The 12,057-nt window shown below is 39.9% G+C and overlaps 1 protein-coding gene across 1 annotated transcript; it reads left to right on the top strand.

Moving 5' to 3' along the window:
• The first annotated feature begins 1,661 nt into the window (after positions 1-1,661).
• LOC104241677 (F-box/FBD/LRR-repeat protein At1g13570-like) lies at positions 1,662-6,494 on the top strand. Its single transcript, XM_070162139.1, has 2 exons — positions 1,662-1,785; positions 5,674-6,494. The coding sequence occupies exons 1-2, from the start codon at positions 1,662-1,664 to the stop codon at positions 6,492-6,494; spliced, it is 945 nt and encodes a 314-aa protein (XP_070018240.1).
• The last annotated feature ends 5,563 nt before the right edge of the window (positions 6,495-12,057 follow it).

Here is a 12,057-nt window from a genome sequence, read left to right on the forward strand (position 1 = left end):
ATGTACACAACCCTAGCTCAGGTAGTGTTGAATCCCCTTGCTGCAGTCACATCCCAGGCCGGGGGAGGAGCACAGACTCCCGCCGCCCGTACTCCTGAGCAGCGGGTCCAGGTTGATCAGATCTTAGAGGTTATACCGGTACCGCCTGTAGCCCCAGTTCAGCCCGAGGACAGGGCAGCGACTTCCGAGGATGAGCAACATAGGCTTGAAAAGTTCAAGAAGGACAAACCTCCTGTATTCAGTGGTCTAGCATCAGATGATGCTCTAGAATTTCTGGAGGAATGCTACTGTATCATCCGCACTATGGGTATATCAGGGCCGAGTGGAGTTTCTTTCACTGCCTTCCAACTTTGAGGAGCAACCTATCAGTGGTGGCGTACTTTTGAGTTGGACAGTCCAGCTAAGGCAACTTCCGTTACTTGGACTCAGTTTTCAGATATATTCTTGAGAGAGTTTGTCTCGCAGAGCCTTAGGGACGCATGACGCGCCGCGTTTCAGTATTTGCGCCTGGGCATTATGACTGTTTTAGAGTATGTTGTCCATTTCACTGACTTGGATAGACATGCACCAGCCTTGGTTTCTACAGTTCGTGAGAGAGTTCACCGATTTATTAAGGGGATCATTCCCAGCATCAGGTCTAACATGGCTCGGGAGTTGGAGAAGGATATTTCTTATCAGCAGGTGGTGAGCATTGCTGGGAGAGTAGAGGGTATGCATGCTCGGGACATGGAGGAGAGGAAGGACAAGAGGTCTCGTGAGTTGGGCCATTATTCTAGTGCTCGTGCCTCAGCTGCAGTTCGTCATGGTAGGGGTTATATGAGTCACCGTTCATTCAGCTCTTCCAACAGCCAGTGGTATTCCAGTTCCTCCTAGACCTTAAGAGCCTTATTATACACCTCTAGTATCTAGTGCGCCTCCTGCGTGGGGTGCTTTTAGTGGTCAGTCCAGCAGACCTGGCCCAAGCCAGTCACAACCACCACGTCCTCCAAGAGCTTGTTTTGAGTGTGCCGACACATGCCATATGGTGAGGGATTGCCCCAGACTTAGGAGGGGTGTACCTCCACAGACTTCTCAGCCAAAGCGTGCTCCACTAGGTTCTCAAGCCATGATTACAACACCAGTTGCCACCTCGCCTGCCCAGCCAGCTAGAGGTGGAGGTTGAAGAGGTAGAGGTCGCCCTAGAGGGGGAGGCTAGGCCAGATACTATGCCCTTCCTTCCCGTACCAAGGTTGTCACCTCCGATTCTGTCATCACAGGTGTTGTCCTGGTTTGTCATAAAGATGCATCAGTTTTATTCGATCCAGGCTCCACTTATTCTTATGTGTATTCTTATTTTGCCCCGTATTTGGGCGTATCTCGGGATTCATTGAGTTCCCCTATTTATGTTTCTACTCTTGTGGGGATTCCCTTATTATGGACCACATTTATCAGTCGTGTTGGTTGCTTTTAGTGGTTTTGAGACCAGAGTCGATTTATTATTGCTCAGCATGGTAGATTTTGATGTTATCTTGGGCATGGACTGGTTGTCGCCCCATTATATTATTCTTTATTGTCATGCCAAAATCGTGACACTGGCTATGCCAGGTGTTCCTCGAGTTGAGTGGAAGGGTACCTTAAATCACACTCCCAGTAGAGTTATTTCATTCTTTAAGGTTCAACGAATGATTGAGAAGGGGTGTGACGCGTATCTGGCCTATGTGAGTGATTTTAGTATTGATACCCCTACAGTTGATTCAGTCCCAGTAGTACAGGACTTCCCTGATGTGTTTCCAACTGATCTTCCCGGTATGTCGCCCAAAAAAGATATTGATTTCGGCATTGATTTGTTGCCGGGCACTCAACCCATTTCTATTCCTCCGTATCGTATGGCCCATCCTGAGTTGAAGGAGTTGAAGGATCAGTTATAGGAATTGCTTGATAAGGGTTTTAGTCTGCCGAGTGTATCACCTTGGGGTGCTCCTATCTTGTTTGTGAAGAAAAAGGACGGTTCTATGCGTATGTCCATTGATTATCGCTAGTTGAACAAAGTTACAGTGAAGAATCGGTATCCTTTGCCTCATATTGATGATCTGTTTGACCAGTTACAGAGTGCACGATTGTTTTCTAAGATTGACTTGCGTTCATGTTATCATCAGTTGAAGATTCGGGAGTCAGATATCCCAAATACTGCTTTCAGTACTCGGTATGGTCATTACGAGTTCCTTATTATGTCATTTGGGCAAATCAATGCCCCAACAACCTTCATGCATTTGATGCACCATGTGTTCCGGCCATGTCTTGACTCGTTCGTCATTATCTTTATTGATGATATTCTGGTGTACTCCCAGAGTTGGGAAGATCATGAGCAGCACCTGAGGATAGTGCTCCAGACCTTGAAGAAAAGAAATTATATGCAAAGTTCTCGAAATGTGAGTTTTGGTTGGATTTTATGGCATTCTTGGGTCACGTGGTATCGAGTGAGGGGATAAAGGTGGATCTGAAGAAAGTGGAAGCAGTGCTGGGGATAAAGGTGAAACCTGCCAAGAAAGTGGAAGCAATGCTGATCATCATCGCAGTTTTCTTGGCTTGGCGGGTTATTACCGTCGATTCGTTAAGGAATTTTCATCTATTGCAGCATCTATGACCAGGTTGACCCAGAAGGGTGCTCCGTTCTAGTGGATGAAAGAGTGTGAGGTGAGCTTCTATAAGCTCAAGACAACTTTGACTACAACCCCAGTTTTGATATTGCCTACAGGTTCGGGGTCTTATACTCTCTATTGTGATGCCTAGAGGATTGGCCTTGGAGCGGTATTGATGAAGAATGGTAGGGTGATTGCCTATGCGTCCAGACAGTTGAAGGTATATGAGAAGAATTATCTTGTCCATGATCTCGAGTTGGCTGCTATTGTTCATGCCTTGAAGATCTTGCGTTATTATTTGTACGGTGTTCCTTGTGAGATTTATACTGATCACCAGAGTTTGCAGCATCTGTTAAAGCAGAAGGATCTTAATTTGCACTAGAGGAGGTGGTTAGAGCTGCTAAAGGACTATGATATCACTATCTTATATCACCCGGACAAGGCCAATATGGTTGCCGATGCTTTGAGTCATTGGGCAGAGAATTTAGGGAGTTTGGCTTATTTACCAGCAGCGGAGATGCCCATGACGATGGATGTTCAGACCTTAACCAGCCAGTTTGTGAGATTGGATCTTTCGGATCCCAATCGGGTTCTAGCTTGTGTGATTTCTCGGTCTTCCTTGTTCGATCATATTCGAGAGCGTTAGTATGATGACCCTCATTTGTTTGTCCTCGAGGACAAGGTTCTGCGTGGTGATGCCAGATATGTGACCCTTGGTGATGACGGGGTATTAAGGATGTAGGGTCGGGTCTGTGTACCCAATGTTGATCGGCTTCGGGAGTTGATTCTAGAGGAGACCCACAGTTCGCGGTATTCCATCCATCCGGGTGCCGCGAAAATGTATCAGGATTTGAGATAGCACTATTGGTGGAGGTAGATGAAGAAAGATATAGTCGGGTATGTAGCTCGGTGCCTCAATTGTCAGCAGGTAAAGTATGAGCACCAGAGATCAGGTGGGTTGCTTTAGCAGATAGAGATTTCGGAGTGAAAGTGGGAGCAGATCACCATGGACTTCGTAGTTGGACTCCCACGAACTTTGAAGAAGTTCGATGCCATTTGGGTGATTGTAGATTGGCTGACCAAGTCCGCGCACTTCATTCCTGTGTGTACTACTTATTCTTTGGAGCGGTTGGCAGAGATTTATATTTCAGGAGATCCCCCTGCACTTTTACGCTTGGGACTACGAGACGACACCCGGGAGATTCCCCTGTATTGGGTATTTACTTTGGGACTACGGATTGGTATTCCGTGATTTTCTCCTGCATATTTATAATTTGGGCTACGAAACGATATCCCGGGAGATCCTCTGTGCCTTTATATTTGGGACTACGGGATGATATCCCGGGAGATCCCTTGTTGCTATCTCTGTGTACTGAGCATATTCTGTCTGTAATTTTACTCTTTATCAACTATTAATATCTTTAATTATAATGTCGTACTTCATACCGTCTTACCTCGTTTATATATATATATATATATATATAACCAATAGCGCCCTGACCTTCCTCGTCACTACTCGACCGAGGTTAGGCTTGACACTTACTGGGTACCACTGTGGTGTACTCATGCCTTTTCCTGCACATATTTTTCGTGTGCAAATCCAGGTTCTTTAGCTCAGCCATACGATTAGTGAGGCGAGGCGATCTTCAGAGACTTCAAGGTATATCTGCCGCGTCCGCAGACCGAGAAGTCCCTCTCTATTTTCTCTTTTAGCTATAGACTTTCTGCACTTTCTTTTGATTAGACATTCTGGAATTAGAACGCTATGTAGTATCTACAGCTTGCGATTTCATGACTCATATGAACCTAGAGCTTAGATACCAACTTTCGGAATCAGATTCCGACCCCGTTATCAAAATCTCACTAACGACCCGAAAACCTCAAAAATTCAATTTTCGGCATTTCAAGCCTAAATAAGCGGACCTCCAAATCACAATCCGAACACGCCCCTAAGCCCGAAATCACTCAATGGAACTAACGGAATCGACGGAATTCCATTCCGGGGCCGTCTTCACACTGCTCCAACTACGGTCCAAATTCTAAAGCTTAAGCTCTCATTAAGGGACTATGTTTCCCAAAACACTCCGAAACTCACAACGAATCATCACGGCAAATCAAAATAGAAGAAAAAAATACGGTGAAGACAGTTAATAGGGGATCAGGGCATTAATTCTTTAAATGACCGGCCGGGTCGTTACAACTATCGGCTAATACAATATATTTTTAAAAAAGTAAATGTTATAATTCAAGTAAATTCAAACTTGAAAGATCTAAAATTATACTACTGACCGTGTGAGTTTCAATTTGAAACAGATGGAGCAGATTTTAATATTTGGAGAGGTATTTCTACTATTGAAAAAAAAAATTAATGATGCAGGTTTAGTAGCATTCAATGAACACAACTTTTGAGCTTAAGGGAACATAGTAACATTTGTACAGATCTTGTATATATCTATAAATATTGGACTATAAACACATTTATAATTGTATATTATAACTTGAAATTATTATATAAATTTATAAACTTTAAATTTTGGATTCGTTTCTAATAACGTCGTTCTCGACTTTCTTGCAAACAATATCTGTAATAGAGTGTAGGTCCTGTACTAGGATCTAAAGATGGTAAACTTCTTGTTGGAAAACTAATTTAAAGTTATAGTACGATACCTTAATTGTTTAGGATTTGGTTTATTTAATTTATGTCTAAATTGGATTTGTAGTCAGAATTAATATAAGAATAGATTTTCCCATTTCTTGTTAAAATAGGTTTCATGCTATTATAAATAGGGGTATCGATAGATTATTTTAAGTGTGGAAATTTGTGAAAATTATAGAGAGCTTTCGTATATTAATAATAAAATATTTTCCTCACTTCTAATTTAGCATCCTTATATGCTAAATATTTAGGAGTCACAATTATAAACTTTTTTTAACTTGATCAAAATTTTGTTATTTTATTCCTAATACCTAAAATACATACCTATTTTTTCAAAATAAAACCGACTTGTCTCATGATCTTTAAAACCTAAAACTTCAATCTCACAATATTCTGCAGATTTGCCTTGCCATGTATTTGGGGAAGATATGTCTTCAACAAGTATTAAAAGAGGCAGAAGCCGAGAAGATATAATCAGCAACTTGCCAACTGATGTAATATACTGTATTCTAGGGAAAATGCCTATTCGTGATATTATAAGAACGAATGTTCTATCAAAGAAGTGGAGATTTTACTACTTAAACATTCCGGAGTTAGTTTTTGATGAAGAATTCTGCAAAGAACTTAAAGACATTGCAAGAAAGAAATCTCGTGTATATCAATTTGATGAATACCGTGAATATATGAATCAATTTGATAAAATTGTCACCAAGTCTCTTATGCTTCATCTTGGTCGAATAGAGAGATTTAAAGTTTGTATTCCTGATTTCAAGTCAGGTAGGAGGGTTCTTGATGTTCTTGATGTGAACAAATGGATATTATACTTGTTTTCAAAGAACATCAAGAAACTAACCTTAAAACACAAGGACAAACACACTGAACATCTTAGATTACCTCCTTATTTCTTTTCTTGTTTGGACTTGATGTACTTGAAGCTCCAAAATTTTGTTCTTTCTCCACCACCTGATTTTAAAGGTTTCCATAATATCGAGCAATTGACACTTATTGAGGTTGATCTTCCAAATATCTGTTTTGAAAGTATTCTTTTCGGTTGTCCTATTCTTGAAAGGCTGGAGTTGCATTGGTGCTCTGGTATTCATCATTTTAATATCAGCGGTTCTAATCTCAAGAGGTTGCATATCAAGGATGATGATGAGTTTGAATCTATCTGCTTAGCAGACGCTCCAAACTTGACTCAAGCTTTTGCAGTTCTTGGCTGATGGATCAGATGTAATACCAACGAGGCTTCCCTTTAATCTTAATTGTGCCATATGTCTTTACCTATCTCATCTTAATCTTGACGAATCAGATGAGGCCTCGTGCGTCCTTTGCTTGATAAGAAGCTCCCCATATTTACAGTATATGCAAATCCAGATGGATAATTCTGATGATGAAGAGTTTCATGTACTAGATGAAATGAAACGTTTCTCACATGAGACATTTAATCACCTCAAGGAAGTTAAACTAGTGAACATTACAGGAACAAGGCCTCAAATGAAGCTTATCGAGCTTCTATTAGCCAAGTCTCCGGCACTAGAGAGATTCTAATTGAGCCTAGGCCAGGAAATGAACCTCTTGATATAGTAGTTGAAATACTCGCTGAGCTAACAAAATTTCAGCGTGCATCACCTAAAGCAGTAGTTGTTTATGACTATGATAAGCATCGATGGTACGGTCATTATACTTTATATAGTAGTTGTTTGCCTCGCAGTCAGAAGTCTATCAAGAATTTAAACTTTATGGGTTCAACTTTTATGTTTTTTAGTATTGAACCTAGTATATTCTTAAAGTTATAAGTTCATATAAAAAAAATTACTTAGTCCAATAAGTTGTAATTAGTACATTATGCTATATTTTGTTTAAGATGCAGTTAAACAACTCTTTTGGGTTTTGATTAAAAAGGTTTTAGCAATTTGAAAATAAGTTTAAATTTAATTCCTTGACTACGTAAAGACATATTTACACAGATTAATCTAAAAATTGCACGGGGTGCCCTATTTGGTCACCCCCATTTAACCTATACCTATTTTTTTAAAAGTTTTTTAACTTGTACCCACTTTTTAAATAACTTCAGCCCCCTTTCTCCTTCTTCTCCTTCTCCTTCTCCTTCTCCTTCTCCTTCTCCTCCTTTTTCTTTTGCTGTTGGTGCTTCTATGAAACTTCATTTTAGGGGATAATTGCCATAAGTATATTTATCAGATTATTTAAAAATAAATTATAAATAATTACGTAAGTTAGTAGACAATAATTTGTGAATATTTTCACGTAATTCTGTTCTTTTCACGTTTATTGTTTCCAAAATTTATGATTATGATACTGTTGGCAATCTGATTATTTTATAGTAGTAATACACTATGAAAGAATAAGATGATTATTTTTCTAGTATGTTAGAAAGCTTTTTCAAAAACTTTAGCTTATATAGTGCTGAAGTTTTTACAAATGAACTAAATAACTTCAGTATCTTCCGCTGAAATTTTTGAAAAAACTTTATGACAAAACTAATGAATCTAAAACAAAAGAACTTCAGCTTATATAGTACTGAAGTTTTACAAATGAACTAAATAACTTCAGCATTTTCTGCTGAAGTTTTTGAAAAAGCTTATCCAGGACAAAAAAACTTCAGCTTATTAAGTGTCGAAGTTTTTACAATTGAAGTAAATAACTTCAGCATCTTCCACTGAAGTTTTTGAAAATGCTTTATGACAAAACTAATGAATCCAGGACAAAAACACTTAAGCTATTTTAGTGCTGAAGTTTTTACAAATGAACTAAATAAATTCAGCATCTTATCTAGGACAAAAAAACTTCAGCGTATTACTTTTGCTACTTCAGACCCGTCTACTAGAATGCTGAAGGAGCCTATAGATGGAGACCCTACAGAGCCCGTAAACTTTCGATTTAGACATAATTTGCGTGATTGCCTTTGTTACTTCAGCCCCGTATGCTGAAGTTACGCGAAAAAGTAAGTACGCTTGCAATTTTTTTTATTTTATAAAACGAACAGTAGTTAAAACGTGACCCAAAAAACAGGTATAGATGCAAATCCCCCGAATTAACCAATTACAAATAAATGTCTACACAACGAATTATCAATTTAAAGAGTGGGTAACCTGTTTGAGTCAGTCAAATTACACTCTTGCCAAAGTTTTTATACCACTAGTGGATTAAAATGTAATTCTTATAAATTATAGATATTATAATTTAAGTAAATTCAAACTGAAAGATTTAAAATTATGATAATCAAGCATTTCCTCACATTCTATTAGTATTTCACTCAGTCTCGATTCCCACCTATTGCTTCTTTCACTCAATTCTAACTATAGTAAAATTAGTGTAATCTTTACTGTATAATTATAGTTTGGTAAAAACTTTATTATATACCCATTGGTGCACTTTGACTTTGAAAACTCATTTTGGAAGAGGCTTAATCACCATTAGTAGATGATAGAAACTTAAAATCAATACTGAAAATAGATAGAATGAAAGAACTAGTTGAAATAGCCGCTCATCACAATTGCTTAAATTAAAAATAGTCGGAGAATGTATAATATATTTATTGACCATGTATAATATATGTATAATCATATATAAACAGTATATAATCTTTATATATGTGTGATGACCCAAAAGGTCATATTATATTTTAGAACTTGATTTTGCGCTCTTAAGCCTTAAAATTTTCATTTTTATCCTCCTCGATTTGTGTGAGCAGTCCGGACATGTTTTCGGAAAGCTTTTATATTGAAAGTTTATAAAAATAAGAATTTTTGCCTTAAAAGTTGATCTTAGTTGACTTCGGTCAACGTTTTGGGTAAACGAATTCGGACCCATATTTTGACGGTCCTGGTTGGTCCGTAATAAAATATGGGACCTGAGTGTATGTCACGACCCAATTCCCCGAATCCGATCGTGATGGCGCCTCTCGTGAAGATAAGGCCAGCCAGACCAAAACAGACCACCTCTTTTAAAAGTTAAATACCATAAGTAGTTATAAAACGTGATATAATAACCATAATTTGCGGAATTAACGATAATAACAGTAGAAACCATCCCGACAGAACCCAAATCGGGGTGTCACAAGTCATGAGCTACTGTAGAATCTGCTATAGGTCTACAAAGTACGGAATCCGATACAACAGTGTGAAGAAAACATAAATGATAGAGGACAAGAGAGACAAGGGGTTGCGGACGTCAACAGCTACCTCGTAACTCCAAATCACTGCCTAGCCTGGAAGGAATCAGCTCTCAGGTGCGGACTCTGCTATGCCTGAATCTGCACACACAGTGCAGGGAGTAATGTGAGTACTCCGACTCAGTGAGTAATAATAATAAATAAAGTCTGAAGGCAAGAAATCACGTAAAAACACAAGGCACTCCATACTGAAGCAGTAAAATCATTTTAAACAGTAAAGCAGTGAGAAATCAAGTGAAAATCCCTTTTTCCAACAAGTAAAGCAAGTAGTTTACAAGTGAGCAACAAAAATTATAGAAATGTAAACAGCCCCTCGGACAAAACATGTAAAACAAACCGCCCCTCGGGCATAATATCAACAGAACCAGCCCCTCGGGCTCAATATCAGAACAGTGCCAACCCCTCGGGCTCAATATCAGAACAGTAACAGCCCCTGGGGCTTACTCTCAGAATAGTATCAGACCCTCGGGCTACCTCACAATCACTCATATCAGCCCCTCGGGCATAGTATCGATTTCTCAGAACAATGGGTACCCCCGCTCACTGTGGGTGTGCAGACTCCGGAGGGGCCCCTTACGGCCCAAGAGCTATATCAAGCCACCTCGTGGCATCATCACTCGGCACTCGGCCTCACATCACTCAAGCCACCTCGTGGTATCACTCGACACTCGGCCTCTTAGGGCCTCGACCTCATATGACTCAGCATATCCTCACATATGGCCCTCGGCCTCACTCAGTCCAAAAATCATCACAAGCCCCTTGGGCATTAGTAAAACAGTAGTTCTTAGCCCAAAACATGATGTAGAAATATCATTTAAGTTTCAAATTTGAGTAAAAGTGGCTGAGTTTGTAAAACAGTAGATATCAACAGGACTGAGTTCAAATAATAAGTCAAGCAGTAAGGAAACAGTGATAAAAATCCCCGAAGGGTTCAAATAGTTAGCACAAAGCCCAAATATGGCAATCAGCCCAAATCACGATGATAACAAATGAATTTCAGTCAAATACGTGGTAAAATCATCAATCGGGATGGACCAAGTCACAATCCCCAGTAGTAAAAGACCCCACGCTTATCATCCAGCGCGTGTCTCACCTTAATATAGCACTACGATGTGCAAATCCGGGGTTTCAAACCCTCAGAACATCATTTACAATCATTACTCACCTCGAACCGGCTAATTCTATAGCTCGCGACGCCTTTGCTCCTCGAATTGGCCTCCGAATGCTTCAAATCTAGCTGAAATCAGTACAAAACCATCAAAATGTGCTAAGGGAACAAAGCCCACTCGAAAATAATCAATTACCACAAAATTCCCGAAATTGGTCAAACCCGAGCCCCGGTCCCACATCTCGGAATTTGACTAAATATACAAAACTAGAATCCTTATACTTTCACGAGTCTAATCATATGAAAATTATCCAATTCCGATACTATTTGGTCCTTCAAATCATCATTTTACATTTTTGAAAGATTTTAGAATTTCTTCCCAAATTCCATTCCAAATCATGGATTAAATGATGAATTCAATGATAGATTCATGTGCTCTAGCCAAAATCTGAGCTAGAATCACTTACCCGATGAATGTCTTGAAAAACCTTCAAAGAATTGCCAAAATCCGAGCTCTCTAGGTCCAAATATCAAATAAAACCTAAAATCTCATATTTATAGAGTACCCCTTAGGTTTCATCCTTCGCGGGCCGCACCAAATCGGCCGCGGTCCGCACAAGCCAGTGCGGTCCGTGCAAAAACAACCGCGGCCGCACAGGCCTTCCTCTGCAGTGACAAACTTTAGCATTTTCGCCATAAATTTCGCTACAAATATCCAAATTGTGACATCCTTATATTTCTGGATACTAGACACGAAGGGCTACAACTTTTGTTTTTGAATCACCTCAAAATTCCTTGTAGATCAAAAGATATGATCTTCCGAAGTTGGACCAGCGGGAAGGTTCTTCACCGCGGCCGAGCCCGCTTTTGTGCGGTCCGCGCGACACCTACGGCGCCCGCGCCCGCTTTTGTGTGGTCCGCATAGCACTCACCGTGGGCGCACCTATTTTTGTGCGGACCGCGTGGGTGAGTTCCGGGGCCTGCAACCCTTCTGGACCTGCTACGAATATGATTTTCGCGCTAAAACATCCCGGAACCTACCCGGAACTCCCGGAACTTCAAACCAATTGTACCAACACATCCCATGACATCGTTCAAACTTGCTCAAAACTTCGGAATGCTCACAACAACATCAAATTACCAATTTAACATAGGATTCAAGCCTAAGAACTCCAAGAACTCTTAAATTATGATTTCGCTCAAAAAGTCCATAAAATCTCGTCCAAATGACCTGAAATTTTGCATACACATCCCAAATGATACAACGAAGCTACTGCAACTCTCGGAATTTCATTCCGACCTTTATATCAAAATCTCACCTATCAACCGGAAAACGCCGAAATCTCAATTTCGCCAATCCAAGCCTAAACTTTCCACGGACTTCCAAAATGCATTCCAGTCACGCTCCTAAGTCCCAAATCACCTAACGGAGTTAACCAAATCATTAAAGTTCCATTCCGAGATCAAATACACATAAGTCAAA

Source organism: Nicotiana sylvestris, chromosome 11 (genome assembly GCF_000393655.2).
Source record: "Nicotiana sylvestris chromosome 11, ASM39365v2, whole genome shotgun sequence".
Lineage (NCBI taxonomy): Eukaryota > Viridiplantae > Streptophyta > Magnoliopsida > Solanales > Solanaceae > Nicotiana > Nicotiana sylvestris.